The sequence below is a fragment of the Oncorhynchus gorbuscha genome, linkage group LG08 (assembly GCF_021184085.1).
Source record: "Oncorhynchus gorbuscha isolate QuinsamMale2020 ecotype Even-year linkage group LG08, OgorEven_v1.0, whole genome shotgun sequence".
NCBI classification, from domain to species: Eukaryota; Metazoa; Chordata; class Actinopteri; order Salmoniformes; family Salmonidae; genus Oncorhynchus; species Oncorhynchus gorbuscha.
In genome coordinates this window covers 29342783-29364609 of record NC_060180.1, presented here as the reverse complement: position 1 = coordinate 29364609, position 21827 = coordinate 29342783, and the positions used below count along the sequence as shown (strand labels likewise).

General features: G+C 46.1%; 1 protein-coding gene across 1 annotated transcript; it reads right to left on the bottom strand.

The window, feature by feature from the left end:
* Positions 1-7689: 7689 nt before the first annotated feature.
* On the bottom strand, positions 7690-20701 carry LOC124040823 (growth/differentiation factor 10-like). Its single transcript, XM_046357926.1, has 3 exons — positions 20328-20701; positions 9703-10814; positions 7690-8822 (listed from the first exon to the last, which is right to left on the bottom strand). Exons 1-3 carry the CDS (start codon positions 20587-20589, stop codon positions 8631-8633), a joined length of 1566 nt encoding a protein of 521 aa, XP_046213882.1. The 5' UTR covers positions 20590-20701; the 3' UTR covers positions 7690-8630.
* Between the last annotated feature and the right edge of the window lie 1126 nt (positions 20702-21827).

Genomic DNA, 21827 nt, shown 5'->3' with positions numbered 1-21827 from the left:
AACCTCCGTAAATATCCTCACTGTTCATGCACCTGGGGAAATACCTTTTGGGAAGGCGAATCCAAGTCTGACATAGCTCTGGATTTAAATCGTTTTAGATATACAGTACTATACAAAAGTTTGGACACACCTACTCATTCAAGGGTTTTTCTTAATTTGTTACTATTTTCTACATTGTAGAATAATAGTAAAGACATAAACACTATGAAATAACACATATGGAATCATGTAGTAACCAAAAAATTGTTAAACAAATTAAATATAGTTTATATATCAGATTCTTCAAAGGAACCACCCATTGCCTTGATGACAGCTTTGCACACTCTTAGCATTCTCTCAACCAGCTTCAAGAGGAATGATTTTCCAACAGTCTTGAAGGAGTTCCCACATATGCTTTTCCTTCACTCTGGAATGAGCTGGACCTCAGAGTAAAGGAAAAGCAGTGCATTTTACTGAGTAGTGGCTTCTGTCTGGCCACTCTACCATAAAGGCCTGATTGGTAGAGTGCTGCAGAGAGGGTTGTCCTTCTGGAAGGTTCCCCAATCTCTACAGAGGAACTCTGGAGCTCCATCCGGTTTTTGGTCACCTCCCTGACCAAGGCCCTTCTCCCCCGATTGCTCAGTTTGGCCGGGCAGCCAGCTCTAAGAATCATGGAGGTCCACTCTGTTCTTTGGGGACCTTCAATGCTGCAGAATGTTTTTGGGAACCCTTCTCCAGATCTGTTCCTCCACACAGTCCTGTCTCGGAGCTCTACGGATAATTCCTTTGACCTTGTGGATTGTTTTTTTTTGCTCTGACATGCACTGTCAACTGTGTGACCTTATTTAGACAGGTGTGTGCCTTTCCAAATCAATAAATTTTTTGACAAAAATTTGATTGACCTGTTTTCCCTTTGTAATTATTGGGTATTGTGTGTAGATAAGTATTTTTTAGAATAAGGCTGTAACATAACAAAATGTGGAAAATGTCAAGTGGTCTGAATATTTTCTGAATACCCTGTATATCATACTTTTTATATTTTTTTACGTGGCTCTCAAAATCTGTACAAACCAATTTGCATGTAAAATCTATAGGCTTACCAAAGTGATCATCAATTAAGGGCAGTTGGATTTAGTAATACTAAAATCTGTTTCAACAAAAGAGAAGAGTGAAACACGCAAAAATATAAACGCAACATGTACAGTGTTGGTCCCATGTTTTATGAGCTGAAATAAAATATCCCAGAAATGTTCCATATGCACAAAAAGCTTATTTCTTTTGAATTTTGTGCACACATTTGTTTACATCCCTGTTAATGTGCATTTCTCCTTTGCCAAGATAATCCATCCACCTGACATGTGTGGCATACTAAGATACTGATTAACTTCTTCAGGGATCGGTGTCCCTTCCATGGGACAGTTGAGCTAATGTAGGCTAATGGGATTAGCATGAGTTTGTAAGTAACAAGAACATTTCCCAGGACATAGACATATCTGATACCGGGATACCCATGAGGCGGAGCATAATTGGTCTAGCATCGTCCGGGTTTGGGGATGGTTTGGTCGGCCGGGATGTCCTTGTCCCTTTACGCTCTAGCGACTCCTGTGGCAGGCCAGGCCGGGTGCACGTTGACTTCAGTCGACAGGTGTACAGTGTTTCCTCCGACACATGCGGTTGGCTTCCAGGTTAAGCGAGCATTGTGTCAAGAAGCAGTGCTTCTTGGTGGCTTCGTGTTTCGGAGGATGCATGGCTCTCGACCTTCGCCTCTCCCGAGTCCATACGGGAGTTGCAGCGATGGGACAAGACTGCCTATTGGATATCACAAAAAAGGGGTAAAAAAATGGCCAGTTGTCTCATGTTTTGAGTTAGTGTGTAATTGGCATGCTGACTGCAGGAATGTCCACCAGAGCAGTTGCCAGAGAACTGAATGTTAATTTCTCTACCATAAGCCGCTTGCAACGTCATATTAGAGAATTTGGCAGTAAGTCCAACCGGCCTCACAACTGCAGACCAGGTGTATCCACACCAGCCCAGGTCCTCCACATCTAGCTTCTTCACCTGCGGGTTCGTCTGAGACCAGCCACCCGAAGAGCTGATGAAACTGAGTATTTCTGTCTGTAATAAAGATCTTTTGTAGGGAAAAACTCATTCTGATTGGCTGGGCCTGGCTCCCAAGTGGGTGGACCTCTGCCCTCCCAGGCCCACCCATGGCTGCGCCCCTGCCCAGTCGTGAAATCCATAGATTAGGGCCTAATAAATTAATTTCAATTGATTGCTTTCCTTATACGCACTGTAACTCAGTAAAATTATTGAAATTGTTGCATGTTGCACTTATATTTTTGCCCAGTATATTTCTAGATGAAACACTTAGTCACTTTTTACCAAATTCAATATGAATTTGTGTTGTACTTGGTCAATAAAAATGTGCTTAGAGTTTTGAAACAAATGCCTTTGGCTGATCAGTTTTGAGGCTTTTCCTAAGAGTTGTGAAAATCTACCACATACTTCTGAAAATTGCACCAAAGCGATGTGTTATAGTATGGTCACCCAGACAAATTAATTTCAAAATACTCTCACATACAATATAGGAAAATATTTCTGGCTTTCTTCCACTTATACATAACAGGCTTGAAAATATTATTAAGGAGGGAATAAAAAGACAAACTAAATTCCAGAAGCTATCTTTATGATTCACTTGAGGGTAGTTTTAGTAGTAGAAAAAAACTTTATAATAACATTTTTTACAACATAACACAAACGTCCCTAAAACAAATACTTATACGTACACAGTATGCTTAAACCTTATAGTGCCACTTGAATGCATCTGTTTTAAAGCGTCCTGTGTATTTAATACATGTATTTTGTAAGCTGCCCATATAGGACACCGAGATCTTTCACTGTAATTCTAGCTTGAGCGACCAATGAATCTGCCCCCCCCCCCAAAAAAAAACATGAACACAAAACAACATGAGCTCCATCCCTTTGTGCACTGTTCAGATAGGGGAAAGTATAGGGATGTACAGTACAGTATGTACAGTATTAGTGAATGAGGATCCAGGTGAATGCACCAATTTGTAAGTCGCTCTGGATAAGAGCGTCTGCTAAATGACTTAAATGTAATGTAAAATGTAATTCAGGTTCCTGGGGGGGGGGGGGGGGGGGCATTTGTCTGTCAGTGATTGTTGAGTAAATAACTGCCAGTCTCATGGTAATTGACTGTTAATTAACAGTAACATATTTAGCATCTCCTGGCTTCCATGCATAGCCCAGAAGTCACTGATGCAGACCTTTGGAACATTACATTTTAAAGTCCAATAAATCCATGTAATGGAGCCGACACCGGGGTTCCCCAACTGGTGGCCCGCGGGTGGTTTTATTTGGTCCCACAAGTTTTCTGAGCAAATTTATTTGTTGCTGAATTTTCATTTTTGTGCCAGAACTCTAACCACACTTCAGCATTCAGGTAGAGAGGTGAGGAGTGATATATATATATTTTGACAGTATCAATGACAGCCTAGGAACAGTGGCTTAACTGCCTTGTTCAGGGGCAGAATGACAGATGTTTACCTTGTCAGCTCGGGGATATGAACTTTGCAACCTTTCCGTTGCGAGTCGAATGCTCTAACCACTAGGTTACCCTGCCGCTAATTAGTTGGTCTGATTAGGTGGCCATGATGGAATGTGGACAGTTTGGAAATTTCGCCTTGACACCGGGGAAAACACCCCTACTCTTACAATAAGCACCATGGGATTTCTGGACACCCATTTTCACATCCTATCCAAAGACGGCACCCAACGCAGGAAAATGTTCCCAGATGTAATCAAGGTGTGAAATTATTATGTTTTAGTCAATTATTATATTGGTTTAGGCTTCTAGCGAACAATTTGCAGTATATACACACTACCGGTCAAAAGTTTGAGAACACCTACTCATTCAAGGGTTTTTCTTAATTTGTACTATTTTCTACATTGTAGCCACCCTTTGCCTTGATGACAACTTTGCACACGTGGAATTCTCTGAACCAGCTTCACCTGGAATGCTTTTCCAACAGTCTTGAAGGAGTTCCCACATATGCTGAGCACTTGTTGGATGCTTTTCATTCACTCTGCGGTCCGACTCATCCCTAACCGTCTCAATTGGGTTGAGGTCGGGGGATTGTGGAGGCCAGGTGATCTGATGCAGCACTCCATCACTCTCCTTCTTGGTCAAATAGCCCTTACACAGCCTGGAGGTGTGTTGGGTCATTGTCCTGTTGAAAAACAAATAATAGTCCCACCAAACCAGATGGGATGGCGTATCGCTGCAGAATAATGTCATGGCCATTCTGGTTAAGTGTGCCTTGAATTCTAAATAAATCACAGACAGTCTCACCAGCAAAGCACCGACACACCGCCACACCTCCTCCTCCATGATTTACGGTGTAAAACACAAATGAAGAGATCTTCCGTTCACCCACATCACGTCTCACAAAGACACGGCGGTTTGGCCCCAAAAATCTCCAATTTGGACACCAGACCAAAGGACAAATTGCCACCGGTCTAATGTCCATTGCTTGTGTTTCTTGGCCCAAGCAAGTCTCTTCTTCTTATTGGTGTCTTTTAGTAGTGGTTTCTTTGCAGCAATTCAACCATGAAGGCCTGATTCACACAGTCTCCTCTGAACAGTTGATGTTGAGATGTGTCTGTTACATGAACTCTGTGAAGCATTTATTTTGGCTGCAAGTTCTGAGACTGGTAACTCTAATGAACTTGTCCTCTGCAGCAGAGGTAACTCTGGGTCTTCCTTTCCTGTGGCGGTCCTCATGAGAGCCAGTTTCATCATAGCGCTTGATGGTTTTTGCAACTGCACTTGAAGTAACTTTCAAAGTTCCTTGAAATGTTCCGTATTGATTGCCCTTCATGTCTTAAAGTAATGATGGACTGTCATTTCTATTTGCTTATTTGAGCTGTTCTTGCCATAATATGGACTTGGTCTTTTACCAAATAGGGCTATCTTCTGTATACCCCCTACCTTGTCACAACACAAATGATTGGCTCAAACGCATTAAGATGGGAAGAATTTCCACAAATTAACTTTTAAGAAGGCACACCTGTTAATTGAAAAGCATTCCAGGTGACTATCTCATGAAGCTGGTTGAGAGAATGCCAAGTGTGCAAATCTGTCATCAAGGCAAAGGGTGGCTTTTGGAAGAATCTGAAATATAAAATATATTTTGATTTGTTTAACACTTTTTTGGTTACTACATGATTCCATATGTGTTATTTCATAGTTGTGATGTGTTCTCTATTATTCTACAATGTAGAAAATAGTAAAAATGAAAAACCCTTGAATGAGTAGCTTTTCTAAAACTTTTGACCAGTAGTGTGTGTGTATATACACTGCTCAAAAAAATAAAGGGAACACTAAAATAACACATCCTAGATCTGAATGAATGAAATATTCTTATTAAATACTCTTTACATAGTTGAATGTGCTGACAACAACATCACGTAAAAATGATCAATGGAAATCAAATTTATCAACCCATGGAGGTCTGGATTTGGACTCAAAATTAAAGTGGAAAGACACACTACAGGCTGATCCAACGTTGATGTAATGTCCTTAAAACAAGTCAAAATGAGGCTCAGTAGTGTGTGTGGCCTCCACGTGCCTGTATGACCTCCCTACAGCGCCTGGGCTTGCTCCTGATGAGGTGGCCGATGGTCTCCTGAGGGATCTCCTTCCAGACCTGGACTAAAGCATCCGCCAACTCCTGGACAGTCTGTGGTGCAACGTGACGTTGGTGGATGGAGCGAGACATGATGTCCCAGATGTGCTCAATTGGATTCATGTCTGGGGAACGGGCGGGCCAGTCCATAGCATCAATGCCTTCCTCTTGCAGGAACTGCTGACACACTCCAGCCACATGAGGTCTAGCTTTCTCTTGCATTAGGAGGAACCCAGGGCCAACCGCACCAGCATATGGTCTCACAAGGGGTCTGAGGATCTCATCTCGGTACCTAATGGCAGTCAGGCTACCTCTGGCGAGCACATGGAGGGCTGTGCGGCCCCCCAAAGAAATGCCACCCCACACCATGACTGACTCACCGCCAAACCGGTCATGCTGGAGGATGTTGCAGGCAGCAGAACGTTCTCCACGGCATCTCCAGACTGTCATGTCTGTCACATGTGCTCAGTGTGAACCTGCTTTCATCTGTAAAGAGCACATGGCGCCAGTGGCAAATTTGCCAATCTTGGTGTTCTCTGGCAAATGAAAAACGTCCTGCACGGTGTTGGGCTGTAAGCGCAACCCCCACCTGTGGACGTCGGGCCCTCATACCACCCTCATGGAGTCTGTTTCTGACCGTTTGAGCAGACACATGCACATTTGAGGCCTGTTGGAGGTCATTTTGCAGGGCTCTGGCAGTGCTCCTCCTGCTCCTCCTTGCACAAAGGCGGAGGTAGCGGTCCTGCTGCTGGGTTGTTGCCCTCCTACGGCCTCCTGCACATCTCCTGATGTACTGGTCTGTCTCCGGGTAGCGCCTCCATGCTCTGGACACTACGCTGACAGACACAGCAAACCTTCTTGCCACAGCTCGCATTGATGTGCCATCCTGGATGAGCTGCACTACCTGAGCCACTTGTGTGGGTTGTAGACTCCGTCTTATGCTACCACTAGAGTGAAAGCACCACCAGCATTCAAAAGTGACCAAAACATCAGCCAGGAAGCATAGGAACTGAGAAGTGGTCTGTGGTCCCCACCTGCAGAACCACTCCTTTACTGGGGGTGTCTTGCTAATTGCCTATAATTTCCACCTGTTGTCTATTCCATTTGCACATCAGCATGTGAAATTTATTGTCAATCAGTGTTGCTTCCTAAGTGGACAGTTTGATTTCACAGAAGTGTGATTGACTTGGAGTTACATTGTGTTGTTTAAGTGTTCCCTTTATTTTTTTTGAGCAGTGTATATATAAAAGAATATTGAAAAAATGGTCCCACGGCTGAATCTAGTTGATGATCCCTGTACTATTCTATGTTAATCTGCTATCCCACATAGTACAAAAGTTGACTTATGCTAATTCTTTGCGAGAAAAAAATATTCCAAACATAGCCTGGGGCAGTTGTGGGATGCGGTAGATCCCAAATTAATAAAAATAACTTTTAATAGCAATGAGGATGTAATGTGAATAAGCATGTAATACTTTTATTATAAAGTTGCATTTATTTAATGGTGAAAATGATCTTCCCCAAACTTGAAACTCACGTGTTGTGTTTGTATGCCAGTTAGGCTCTACACCCGGTGTGAAGCGAATTAATGTGCTTCATTTTAAGAAGTTACTTTAGTTGTGATACAAACCTTATCAAAACATACATGAGGTGTGAGACTATGATTTTTTTAAATCGCAAAACACCCCTACTGTTTCTTGCCTTTACTGTACACAGACTGGGCATCATTCACAAGGCTAATATTGTCACCCATCAGACTATTCTTGATTTGATATTGTCTTTACATATACTAAATACTATATGTGTGAAATTTGTTTTGATTTAGAATGGACCATTATCATGCACCAGTCTGGAAACAGGGGCAGGGGAAAAAATGACATGTCATCTATGCACTTAAATAGAGAATTTCGGATGCTTTTCCTGTGTTTCATTTTCATACCAGCCAGGTAGGTTATACTCCTGATATTCAATAACAATTGCGTTGACGTCAGAGTGATACGAATGACAAGTTTGGTAGGATACTAGTTTGGTAGGCCTAATTACCGCGACTAAACGTGGAATTTGACTGGGGTCGTGACGCGCCGCCACGGTTGCGGTAATATGGTCACCGTAACTTGCCCTAGGCAAGACGAACGATTGAAGTGCTGTTGAACGGGTTATGGTAGTAGGTGCCAGGCACACCGCTTTGTGTCAAGAACTGCAACGCTGCTGGGTTTTTCCACGCTCTACAGTTTCCCGTCTGTATGGAGAATGATCCACCAGACAACTTGACACAACTGTGGGAACCATTGGAGTCAACATGGGCCAGCATCCCTGTGGAACGATTTTGACTCCTCGAGTCTATGCCACGGGGAATTGAGGCTGTTCTGATGGAAAAGAGGAGGGGGTGAGCTACTCAGTATTAGGAAGGTGTTTTGTACACTCAGGGTATTTTTTTTTACAGGTAACATGCCCCATCTTCTGTCTGTAATGGGTATATGAAAGTACGCATGATCAGTGCCTAAAAAACTAAAAATAAACACAGCGCCAGTCAAGCAGCCCTGGTTTTTGAACGTAACGATTTTAATTCAAGTTGTTTGGAGGGAGAGAGCTCTCTCAGTACCTGTAGTCCTTGAAGTGGTGATGCTGCTTTGTCGAGGGTATGGTAGATGTGGAGAATATTGTGGTGGCGCGTGTCTACTGCTACTGGAGGACATGACTGGTGCTGCAACGACAGATAACATGCTTCTTCAACGCTTCTTTGCGTTCACCTATCTCAGCGTCAAACGCCTGAGGGACACAAGGGACGAAGAGATGGACAGACACCTCAACTCATCCGTCCGTTTATGAATATATATATCTCTTGTCTTTTTTTCCTTCACCTTTTTTTTCTTCCTTTTTCCTTTTAAATTCCTGCCATTCCATCCTGTCTTGTCCAACATTGTTCCCCTCTGTCCTTTGGGTCTATCTGCAGGCACAGCTCTCCACAGACATGCTGGGGTAGACCTTGAGCACCAGGTTACCTCCCTCGTCCTGGTAGAGAACCACCAGAGGGCTCATCTTCTCTGGGACACAGCAGGGCTCTGGGACCCCTGGAACTATCCCAACCGCACGGACTATACTCTGGATCGTTGCATGGTTAGAGGGATGCAGCACCTGGGAGAGAGGGAAGCAACGGGGAGAGAATGGGAAGGGCCAGTGAGGTAGAGAAAGAGACGAGAGAGAGAGAGAGAGAGAGAGAGAGAGAGAGAGAGAGAGAGAGAGAGAGAGAGAGAGAGAGAGAGAGAGAGGTTACAGCATTGTAACTTCGAATCAAATCCAATTTTATTGCGCCGAATACCAGAGCCGTAGACCTTACAGTGACATGCTTACTTACAAGCCCTTAAACAACAATGCAGTTTTAAGAAAAATAAGTCTTAAGAAAGTATTTACTCAAATAAACTGAAGTAAAAAATAAATAAGAACATTTAAAAATAACAAATATTTAAAGAGCAACAATAAAATGATAGTATCGAGGCTATATACTGTACAGTCAATGTGCGGGGGGCACAGGTTAGTTGAGGCAATTGAGTTCATATGAACATGTAGGTAGAGGCAATACCTGTAATAAAACTGGCAATGCCTGCAATAATTCAACAGGAAAAATTACATTACATTTAAAAAAAACCTTTTTAAAGAAGGAAGACTAGCCTTGATAAAAGCTATCTATGATTTAGGAGCACAATGGTTATTCATTTAATAAAGTGCAAGTAGGGAAAACATAACATACATGTAAGTGTGTCCGCACTGGTCAGTAATGTATCTACTGATTTATACTATTTCATAAATGTTGTAGACATATCATCAGACTGGGAGCAATGGAGCAATTCCAAATTGAGAACCAGAAAAACATTATCCGCAGTCATGTGTCCTCTCTGCCTTACATAAGCTCTGCTCTGTGCTCGAACATTGGCCATATGTATTGAGTCTGTAGCTCAGAAGGCTACCAAAGACTGGATTTCACATGGGTTCAAATCCGGCTACTCATAGCCTTTACCTTGGGCATGGGGAATCCACAGGTTCCAGCGCAGTAAAAGGCATCGAAGGCTTCAGGCGCCAGGACCCACTCACTCCAGCCGATGTCGGCAAAGTCGACCCTGAGTGTCCTCCTAGAGCAGCTCCTAATCTGGGGCTCCGATCCCCACTGTCTCTTCTTCGCCTTGCGCATTGTCCACTCATCAAAACTCAGCATTGGAGACTTACTTCCTCCTGCCTTCCCTCTATCGTTTCTTCCATCACTCCTTCCCTCAATGTTGTCTTGCAACCTACTCCCTCCATTGCTGCTCTTCTTTGGGGTCCTCTCGTCCAAGCTCAGAACTGGCGATTGACTCCCTCCATCCCTCTCCCCATCTTTCACTTCTTCCTCTCCGTCCTGGCCGTTCCTCATCCTCTCCTTCCTCCCAGGCTTGGGATTGATAGGTTTCAGGGTGTGGTAGGCGGTTTCAAACAAGTCATCTTTCCTGGATCCGCTAGGCCTGTACTCCACCTCTGGTAGCTCGTTGTTCTGGATGGAGTCTGGGTGGGATGGTACCCCCCTTCTCATACGACCCTTTGACCCCTGTTTAGGGGGAAGACGAGAAGGGTGAGAAGAATTTTCCTTCACCTCAGCCTCAGGGCCATACCTCTGTAAAGTCTGTGCCACACTGTTGGGCTCATCTAGCGCATGGTCATCAGCATACATCAACAAATAAGGTAGACTGGCCCCCGACAGTGCGTCCTCTGGCTGTCTGTGGTACTGCAGCCCAAAGTCCAGCTCCACCGACACAAAATGACTGCCCTTTTCCCTGGCCTCTTTTATCGCCACAGTCACGTCCTGCATCTGCCACAACCCTTTCTGGTTAGGGTGAAATGTCACGTTGCCTAACAATGACACCTGTGACCCTGGATTGAACCCTGACCCAGAGGGGTTGGAGTGAAGGAAGAGGTGGATGTTGGGAGCAGGGTGGAGGTGTAGAGAGCGACAGGCCAGGATTTTGTAGCGTTTGCCCAACCAGGCCCTTGGCCGTGGGCACCGGTCGAACAAGAAGTGAAACGTGGCAGAGAGGATGAGCTCTGAGTCCTGGAGAGACGTCAGGTTCAGATGGTAAAACGTCCTCTGGTCAGACGAGTCTACAGGGGGAGAAATGTGTTACTTCAGATAGTCTTTCACAGTGACCCAGGCCTTAACAACTAAAGAGCAGACAGAGGCACATTGATTCCCTAGGCAGGAAGAAACCTTGAGTGGAACCAGACTGGAGAGTGAAGCCATCGTTCTCTGGCTGTTATAGGAGAGGATAGGAGAGGGGAAGGGTTAGGGAGATGGGGAAGGAAAGAGAGAGGGTGAGGGGGATGAGGAGAGAGGAGAGGAGAGGGGGAGTGAGTGAGGGAGGGAGGGAGATGGGTGCAGAGGAGTGGGGGAGGGAGGCATGAATAACATATTCATGATGTACACTAGGCAAACAGCAGACTTATTGTCCATTGTATATGCGTCTGCGGATGTATGGAGTGACTTAAGAGATATACATTACTCTGTATCCAGCCTCAGGCATATGGAAACGCTTATTTCAGTTTCCTCCAAAGCTTCCCCTAAGCCACTAATACAGCCTTCACTGTCTGCCAAGCACCAATACACTAACCTAATGTTTTTACAGATCTCCTGTTGTTGTCAAAACTCCCTTACATATCTCCTTAGATTACATGGCCTCTGCAGTTTAAAAAAACCCAACGTGTGTTATGATATCTGATAACCACTTAAAGAAGAGCTCCTCCTTAAATTGACATTTTTATATTATATGTGAACAGTTGAGTTATTTTAGTGCATTGCTGTGTTCTGCTCATCTAGGGGAACGTTCGTTTGTGCAAATGGTTAGGAGAGATTTTGAGAGATCGATCGACTTGGTTCTTGCAAGACTCAACTGATGAATCATCAGGCAACCCAAGGAAGGGATGGGATAGGACGACTATAAACCCAACAAAAGGACAACCACAAGAATTAGGACAGAGGTAAACAAACACAAAACCCCCTGGGGGAGAAAGCGGAAGGATTTCTAAGGGATTTCTGGAGGATCGTTCAGGCCTGATAGGGAAAGAAGCATTCAGATGAACAAAAAAACAAGCGGAAGAGCACTTGGAAAGGAGGCTGATGCGGTGAAACATTCTGAACCTTGAGAAAGTATCTTAATCTATGTGTAATATGCTGTTTCATTGTGCAGAGAGAATGTATCTATAGGTGCATTACTTAAACAAGTGCGCTCATCAATGGGAACATGCACATCATTCTAGAGAAGCGTGCATCGTTTAAAGAGGTCCATATGGAGATGAAGATGGATGCATTCCCTACGCATTATTTCAGAGACCTTGCCAATGCGAATCCTGAAAAAAAGCCTAAAAGAAATTGCAAAGGGAATCTCCAGAGACTCTGAGGGCAGACATCCAAAAAGCGAACAAGGAAATAAGAAATAAAAAGAGACCTTCTGACGATCCTAATGCTTGGCACACCGTTCTCCACAAGACCAAATAATGATCTTAAAATGTCAGAAAACAGAACACTGAGGCAACTGTATATTGATTCCACCCCCAAATGCAACATTGATATATATATAATAACGGTACTGTGATGGTTCAAGGTTCGGAGGCCAGTCTGGATCAATTTGACCACTAGCTCGACCAAATAAAACCTTTTGTTGCTGAACTTAAAACATCTCCACTGTCACTACCTACAACATCCTTCACTCCCTCTGTGCCTCGGTATGTAGTCCCCAGTGTCCCTCTCCCTCCCTCCCTCGCCTGGAGCAGACACAGCCCTGAGCACGCCTCTCTCACACGCGACACCTGCAGTACCACAGCATCTTATAGAGGAGGAGATCAGCCTGGGGCGTCAGCATAGGGATGGGATCCGGGAGCTGCCGTGTGCAATGAACAATGTTGAAGACGACAGTTAGGCTGTCAGGATGTTTCGGCTCTCATGGTGGCAGTGTGCAGACGGAGAGAGGCACTATCCGGCACAGTCAACGCCAGCCACATGCACAACCTGCAGAACGAGCTATATGAACTAAGGCAGGAATTTCTTAGCCGCCACCATCCACTCTACAAAGGGTCCCACAAAAACCCTGGACCAGGCCAACAGCTGAATCAGAACCCACCAACGAACCCAACCAACCCAACCAACCAATGCACCAACACAGCTGACCCCCTCCATCCCCATCTCACGGCCTGTAATTACTCCCATCACTCCTGCCATCCTCCATAGACCTGACGAGAAACCAGACATAATATTAATGATGGACTCAAATGGAACGATTAAATTAGAGAATACAACTTTTCCAAATAAAAAGGTGTCAAAGTGCCCAACAACAGAGAGAGCTTATGGAGCACTTGACTGTGGCCCAGCCTAGCTCTCCAAGCCAAAAAATCATTCACACAGGGACCAGCAGGGACCAGCAGAGGGTTCCCACATCACTAAGGGGAGTGATAGAGAGGGCGTCCACCATCTTCCCGCTTGCAAAGACAGTAATATCTACCTTGCTCCAAAGGAGAGATTTATGACGGTCTTTATGACAATGTACACCTGTACAGAGGCAGTCCCCACCTTCGCCAGGCCGTTAAAGGATGTTGCTCTGGGTGGCCAGTCCACCTCACCCCACAGGAGTAGCAGACCAGCCACCAACTCCCCGAGACAAATCAGATGCTCCTTAAGACCTGCACCCGGTGCCTAACAGAGATCGGAGAAAAGCCAGCAACCCCCCACCACCCTCCACCACTTCTCTCCCCGGAACTGTGTGCCGGGACCAGGCCTGCCTCAGCACTGCTCTACCTGACCAGGTCCGTCGCAGCACAGCTCTGCCAGACCAGGTCCGTCGCAGCACTGCTCTGCCAGACCAGGTCCGTCGCTACACAGCTCAACCAGACCAGGTCCGTCGCAGCACAGCTCTACCTGACCAGGTCCATCGCAGCACAGCTCTACCTGACCAGGTCCCTCGCAGCACAGCTCTACCTGACCAGGTCCATCGCAGCACAACTCTTCCTGACCAGGTCTATCGCAGCACAGCTCTTCCTGACCAGGTCCGTCGCTACACAGCTCAACCAGACCAGGTCCGTCGCAGCACAGCTCTACCTGACCAGGTCCGTCGCTACACAGCTCTACCAGACCAGGTCCGTCGCAGCACAGCTCAACCAGACCAGGTCCATCGCAGCACAGCTCTTCCTGACCAGGTCCGTCGCTACACAGCTCAACCAGACCAGGTCCATCGCAGCACAGCTCAACCAGACCAGGTCCGTCGCAGCACAGCTCTGCCAGACCAGGTCCGTCGCTACACAGCTCAACCAGACCAGGTCCGTCGCAGCACAGCTCTTCCTGACCAGGTCCGTCGCAGCACAACTCTTCCTGACCAGGTCCATCGCAGCACAGCTCTTCCTGACCAGGTCCGTCGCAGCATAGCTCAACCAGAACAGGTCCGTCGCAGCACAGCTCAACCAGACCAGGTCCGTCACAGCACAGCTCAACCAGACCAGGTGCGTCGCAGCACAGCTCACCCAGACCAGGTCTGTCGCAGCCCAGCTCAACCAGACCAGGTCCGTCGCAGCACAGCTCAACCAGAACCGGCCCATCACAACTCTAATAGACCTGAACCATCGCAGCACATCTCTACCAGACCTGGCCCACCTCAGCACAGCTCAACCAGACCTGGCCCACCTCAGCACAGCTCTACCAGACCAGGTCCGTAGCAGCACAGCTCAACCAGACAAGGTCCGACTCAGCACAGCTCAACCAGACCAGGTCTGACTCAGCACAGCTCAACCAGACCAGGTCCGTAGCAGCACAGCTCAACCACACCAGGTCCGTCGCAGCACAGTTCAACCAGAACCGGCCCATCACAACTCTACTAGACCTGAACCATCGCAGCACATCTCTACCAGAACTGGCTTACCAAAGCACAGCTCAACCAGACCTGGCCCACCTCAGCACAGCTTTACCAGACCTGGCTTATCAAAGCACAGCTCAACCAGACCTGGTTCGCCTCAGCACAGCTCTACCAGACCCGGCCCATCACAGCACAGCACAGCTCTACATGACCTGACCAATCACTGAACAGCTCTACCCGACCAGGCCCACCTCAACTCAGCCCAGCTCTACCCACCACCGACCACTACCCTCGGGTCTGGAAAAACACTGTTGAGGGTAGTGCACCACATGATGCAGTCCACACTATGTATCATTCACATCATCAGCCCTCATATGTTGAGAGTTTGGAGCTTTGCCAGCCACACTGCCCTCCACACCACCCTCCTCAATTACCCCCACAACCTCCCTCCCAGACTAGTTTTGGTTACCCTCCCTCCCTACTCCCATGCCCAGGAAAGGCCTGGGACACTCCTGCCCCCAATGGCAGCCCAACCCTGCAACAGGAGGCACACCAAGGCCTCCTGTGCACACACAGAATTGAGCACCAACAGCCACTCCTTTGGCGGGAGCTTCATCCAGGTAGACTGAGCTCTGCCAACACTGCTCTCCCAGGTCCCGCCCCAGCGACTGCATCCAGCGAATTAAGGGAGGTTTGTCAAATGCTCAGACTACTTTGCTCTCACGTGGTTGGCCCAGGACCTTGGCAAAGTCTCAACTTATTCAACAAACAGCTGCAGATAACCCTACGCCTGTTAGCTCTTATGGGAATGAGCTGAATATACCCCTCTGACTTTAAATCTCGCAATGGGATTGGTCTAATGGACCTAAACATGGTTCAATGGTTCTGTATCTGATGAAGACTTCAAAGTAAATTATTCTAATATATTTAGATGTGACAGATTCTAGATAGGGAGAGGAGTGGCCATATATACTACAGGTCAAATGTTTTAGAACAGCAACTCATTCAAGGGTTTTTCTATATTTTTACTATTTTCTACATTGTAGAATAATAGTGAAGACACCACAACTATGAAATAACACATACGGAATCATGTAGTATACAAAAAAAGTGTTAAACAAATCAAAATATATTTTATATTTGAGATTCTTCAAAAAGCACAATTTGCCTTGATGTCAACTTTGCAATCTCTTGGCATTCTCTCAGCCAGCTTCATGAGGTAGTCACCTGGAATGCATTTCAATTAACATGTGTGCCTTCTTAAAAGTTGATTTGTGGAATTTCTATATTTCTTAATGCATTTGAGACAATCAGTTGTGTTGTGACAAGGTAGGGGGGGGGGGGATCAGAAGATTGCCCTATTTGGTAAAATACTAAGTTCATATTATGGCAAGAACAGCTCAAATAAGCAAAGAGAAACGACAGTCCATCATTACTTTAAGACATTAATGTCACGATCGTCTGAATGAATAGAACAAGGCGCAGCGTACTTAGAGTTTCACATGTTTAATAAATATGCAACTCACCAAAAACAAACAGAAGAAAATGAAACGTGACGTTCTGGGCTGCTCACAGGCAGCTACACAAAAACAAGATCCCACAAACAACAGGTGGGAAAAGGGTGCCTAAATATGATCCCCAATCAGAGACAACGATAGACAGCTGCCTCTGATTGGGAACCATACCAGGCCAACAAAGAAATAGAAAACATAGATTGCCCACCCTAGTCACACCCTGACCTATCCAAAGAGAATTAAAAGGATGCCTAAGGTCAGGGCGTGACAGTAACCCCCCAAAAAGATGCGGACCCCGTCCGCAAACCTGAACCTATAGGGGAGGGTCCGGGTGGGCATCTACCCTTGGTGGCGGCTCCGGTGAGGGACGCAGACCCTGCTCTGCTCGTAGCGCCGCCAACTTCGGTGGCGCCACTGGTCGTCGCCGGATGCTCCGGACTGTGAATCATCGCTGGGTGAATCAAACCGTGGATCATCGCTGGGGACTCCGGACCATAGATCGTCGCAGACGACTCCGGACAGTAGATCGTCGCAGATGGCTCGGGACCGTGGATCGTCGCCGGGGACTCCGGATCGTGGATTGTCGCCGGGGACTTTGGACTGTCGCCAGAGGCTCTGGACCGTGGATCGTCGACGGTGGCTCCGGGCCGTGGATCGTCGCCGGAGGCTCCGGACAGGGAACTGTCAATGGAGGCTCCAGGGCTCCGGAACGGGAACCGTCGCCGGAAGCCCCGGCCCAGGAACCGTCGCCAAGGGCTCCGGGCTGCCGACCGTCGCCGGGGGCTCTGGACTGCAGACCGTCGCTGGGGGCTCTGGACTGCCGACCGTCGCTGGGGGCTCTGGACTGCCGACCGTCGCTGGGGGCTCTGGACTGCAGACCGTCGCTGGGGGCTCTGGACTGCCGACCGTCGCTGGGGGCTCTGGACTGCAGACCGTCGCTGGGGGCTCTGGACTGCCGACCGTCGCTGGGGGCTCTGGACTGCCGACCGTCGCTGGGGGCTCTGGACTGCAGACCGTCGCTGGGGGCTCTGGACTGCAGACCGTCGCTGGGGGCTCTGGACTGCCGACCGTCGCTGGGGGCTCTGGACTGCAGACCGTCGCTGGGGGCTCTGGACTGCCGACCGTCGCTGGGGGCTCTGGACTTCCAACCATCGCTGGGGGCTCTGGACTGCCGACCGTCGCTGGGGGCTCTGGACTGCAGACTGTGCTGGTGCGTGGAACATTTGCAGTCGCGAAAACCATCAAGCGCTATGATGAAACTGGCTCTCATGAGGACCTCCACAGGAAAGGAAGACCCAGAGTTACCTCTGCTGCAGAGGACAAGTTCATTAGAGTTACCAGCCTCAGAAAATGCAGCACAAATAGATGCTTCACAGAATTTAAGTAACAGACACATCTCAACATCAACTATTCAGAGGAGACTGTGTGAATCAGGCCTTCATGGTCGAATTGCTGCAAAGAAACCACTAATAATAAGAAGAGACTTGCTTGGGCCAAGAAACACAAGCAATGGACATCAAACCGGTGCAATTTGTCCTTTGGTCTGGAGTCCAAATTTGAGATTTTTGGCTCCAACCAGCGTGTCTTGTGAGACGCGGTGCGGGTGAACGGATGATCTACGCATGTGTTTTCCCACCGTAAACTATGGAAACTCCTCCATACTTTACGGTGGGAAATTCAAATGCTTAGATAATATGAGGTTTTATGGTGTGGGGCTGCTTTGCTGCTGACACTGTCTGTGATTTATTTAGAATTCAAGGCACACTTAACCAGTATGGCTACCACAGCACTCTGCAGCGATACGCCATCCCATCTGGTTTGTGCTTAGCGGGACTATTATTTGTTTTTCAACAGGACAATGACCCAACACACCTCCAGGCTGTGTAAGGGCTATTTGACCAAGAAGGAGAGTGCATCAGATGACCTGGCCTCCACAACCCCCCGACCTTACAAAACAGCAAAATACTAATCCTTGTTTAATTAATTAAGAAGAGACATTGTAAAACGTTTTTTGCTCTAGAACATTTATCCTCTATATTTATTCCTCTGGCAGATAAACATGCCCCTTTTAAACAATTCAGAGTCAAAGATAGATCTTACCCTTGGTTTTCTTTCAGAGCTATCATAGCACATTCAGATGAGATATCAGACCTGGGCCAAAGCAAGGAAAACTGTGTAGTGGACTGGTAAACGTTCAGACAATGGAGAAACAGACGTAGTATCTTGATTAAAAAAGCTAAACCAAGCCACTTTTTGAGCTCTATCTATGACTCTGCTGGTGATCTTTCAACATTTTGGAAAACAGTAAATGCACTGAAGCGTACAAATTCCTCTTCTTCCCTGCCTAAGCAAGTTCTGCCTGACTCTGGCATCATAACTGAGAAGAGTGGAATCACAATTTTATTTCGGCAGGCTTTTTATTTGAGATAAACGGTGGTTTAATTGACCCTTTTCATTCAATAGACTGCTCCCCCCTCTGCCCGCCTATGGCTGACTCAACGTCTAACCTGCCAACTTCTAGTGAATCTTTTTTTCCAATTCAACAATTGACTATCTGTGATGTGCTAGATGCCTTGCTTAAGATTGATGTCAAAAAAACTCCACTGGGGAGGACATTCTTGATCCATTTTTACTGCTGCTCTCTGCCCCCCTGATTGCTGAATAGTTAACCAATATTTTTAACCTGACGATTATATCTGGTATCATCCCCAAGGTTCGGAAGGTGGCCCATGTACTCCCCCTTCACAAAGGCGGTGACCCTTTCGACCTAAATAATTTCCCCCTCTATTTCTAAACTTTTTTGCCTAGCTAAAATATTAGAAACCTTGATTAATTCTCAGCTAAGATATTTCTTATCTTTGAAATGTATTTTAAATGTACTGTACATCAGTCAGGTTTTAGACCAGGTCATAGCACTCTCTCGGCCACATTCCTAGTTACAAATGATGTGGTTACCTGTATGGATAAAAGACAACATTGATCTTCCTTGACCTGTCAAAGGCTTTCGATACAGTTTTATCACTCACTGCTAATTGAGAGGCTTTCCTCAGTTGGCCTAGACCAGGATGCATGTAGCTGGTTTAACAATGACTTGACAGATAGAACTCAATGTATATCTACTGATGGTGTTAAATCAGGTTTCCTGGATATTACGAAAGGTGTCGCACAAGGGTTGATTCTGGGTCCTGTACTTTTTACTGTTTCCATTAACAATTTTTTAACCTGCATGCTGTATGCTGATGATACTGCTGTATATGCTATTACCCCCACGGTTGACCATTTTTGTCTTCATTTTACTATAGAAAAACTTTATTGACCTAAAATTTGTATTGAATGCAGGTAAAACTAAGTATATGTTGTTCTCCAGGGAGCATAAAAATAACTGATTTAAGCATACGTCCATAATGCTTAAAAGTAGCTGTCTTTTAAAAAGCATATTGATGCATATTTTCTGTAATTGATTTAATTCAGGGATTCTCTGTAAAAGAGACCTTGGTCTCAGTATGACTCCCTGATAAAATACAGGTAAAATAAATTAAACAAAATGTTAAGTCAATGTGGGCCTGTTTTGTTCATAAAAAAACACCACAGAAAAATGGCATCAATGCATGCTAAGCCTTCACACTCCAGCCCAGGATAAAGTGGCCTCTTTATAGGAAAATAGATATGGTGCATTATTGGTGTCCGCCTGTCTCCTAGTTACCGCATTGTTGTCAGTGGCCAGTGCGGCAGCTGGGCTCCACTTGGGGGCGAATTCTACACACATTCTTGCGCATCTGCGGCTGGAGCTGTAGCAGGATCACACTACAGCTGAAGCGACTCATACAGATCTGCCCAAGTGCATCATAAAAAGCACTGTGGCATTCTCAGAAGGTTCCAAAACAATCCTACCTATTTGGGGTGTCTGACCACATGCGTCGGCTTTTTTCAGCCCGATGTTGGCTATTTCAATTAATTAGGTTGCCTACTAGAAGGGAGTTGGGGGGGGGGGGGGGGGGGGGGCAGTACATCATTGATATTATTGAAAAACATAAAGACATTTCGGTTGTTATATAATATAACCATTAATTCATCATAACTTTGTGAGTGAAAGCACCGCCTATGCACGTTGCATTTCTCTCCATGCCTATCTCATCAGCGCCTTTCCCTCTGAGGACAGACATACTCTGAGAATTTAGGTCATATATCAGAGTTGAGGGTATTACTAATTGATCTACATTAATTCTCCTGTCCAGCATCATAGACAGCCATACCACAGTCACACTCACCTTGGCTGGCTCTGAAACTCCTGACAGTGTTTCCCTCTCTGAGTCGTTTCAGATCTCTGTATTTCTCATATAGCCTGTACATGTGCTGTGAGACCACATCCTGATTAGCTCTGTCTCGGTCGAACGGAGAATCGGTTCCATCGCTGCCCTGTCCCTGCAAGCCCCATGGGGTTCGGCTCGAGGTCCGACCCTCCAAAGTTCCAAGATAACAACCTAGCATTAGAAAAAGCATGTGCGCGGTAAACTCGAACCAGACTGCCATTTCAGAACCAAACACAAAATCCTTTTACTTCAAGGAAGAAAACGTTCATCCGAGTAATGACTTGTAATGATGGTGTCTGTAATAAAGGCGTCCGCTTTTACTCCTCTTTTATGCCGTGTGGAGGTTAGAGGATGCCGCTGGAGGTTAGTTTACTCTCCTCAGAGCTACTTTAACACTTGTTTCTCCTTTACAGCCAGAGGTTAGAGGGGTAACACTGGAGTAGTGAAAGGTGCTGACGTCCACTTCTGCAGCCAATGAGAGAACTCACACACTACAGTTCCAGTTCGTTATTCCCGTCTCGCTCTGTCTCACGCGCACACACACACACACACACACACACACACACACACACACACACACACACACACACACACACACACACACACACACACACACACACACACACACACACACACACACACACACACACACACACACACACACACACACACACACACACACACACTGTTCCATCTTGAAGCAAATATTTCAAACCCACAAAAATGTAACAATCCAAATATGTTATTAATAAAATTGGACGATGATGACGATTGATATGCTGTTGGTGCTTTATTGATATTTGTTAAATGTGTCATAACAAGTATTGTTGAGTTATGTTGTCAACATTTCTGTTTCAAATAGCATCACAACATTGTCTGCAATAACTGCTTTTGATAGCAACTCAGTCACAAATGATTAGTGAACTACACCTACAATAACAGTCGGGGTATTAACCAACCAGGGCTTATTATGAATGGTGTTATTGTGTCTTTGTGTGTGTGTGTTTGTGTGTGTCTGAGAGAAAGAGAGCATAATGAGTGTGTTATTGAGAAGTGGAGTGTTACAGAGAGGCTGTGAGAAGAGAGGAGGGAACTCGCATTTTATAAATGGGATTCAGAACATGACTCTACCAATGGTCTTGCCACCTCGGGTGTTATTGTGTGTGTATGTGTGTGTATGTGTGTGTGTGTCTGTCTCTGTGTGTGTCTGTCTGCAGCTCCATGCCAACAATGCTAGTTCTGTGAGACCGGTGGTCTCCAGCAGAGAGGCTGTAACTAGCCCGGCCTCTCAGGTCACCCTCTGTCACCACACACACAATCAAACCCACACCCACATTTTTTTACTATCTTTGTGTGGACCAAACAATTGATTCCCATTCAAAGTCCCATTTTCCCTAACCTCTAATTCTAAACTTAACCCTTAATCTTAACCTTAACCAGTAAACCCAAAACCCTAAC

Coding starts and splice junctions, on each gene's coding strand:
- LOC124040823 (XM_046357926.1), bottom strand. CDS start 20,589: ATGGCAGTCTGGTTCGAGTTTACCGCGCACATGCTTTTTCTAATGCTA. Junction 10,815..20,327: donor GAGTTTCAGAGCCAGCCAAG/GTGAGTGTGACT, acceptor CTCCCCCTGTAG/ACTCGTCTGACCAGAGGACG. Junction 8,823..9,702: donor GTGGATTCCCCATGCCCAAG/GTAAAGGCTATG, acceptor CCTCTCTCCCAG/GTGCTGCATCCCTCTAACCA.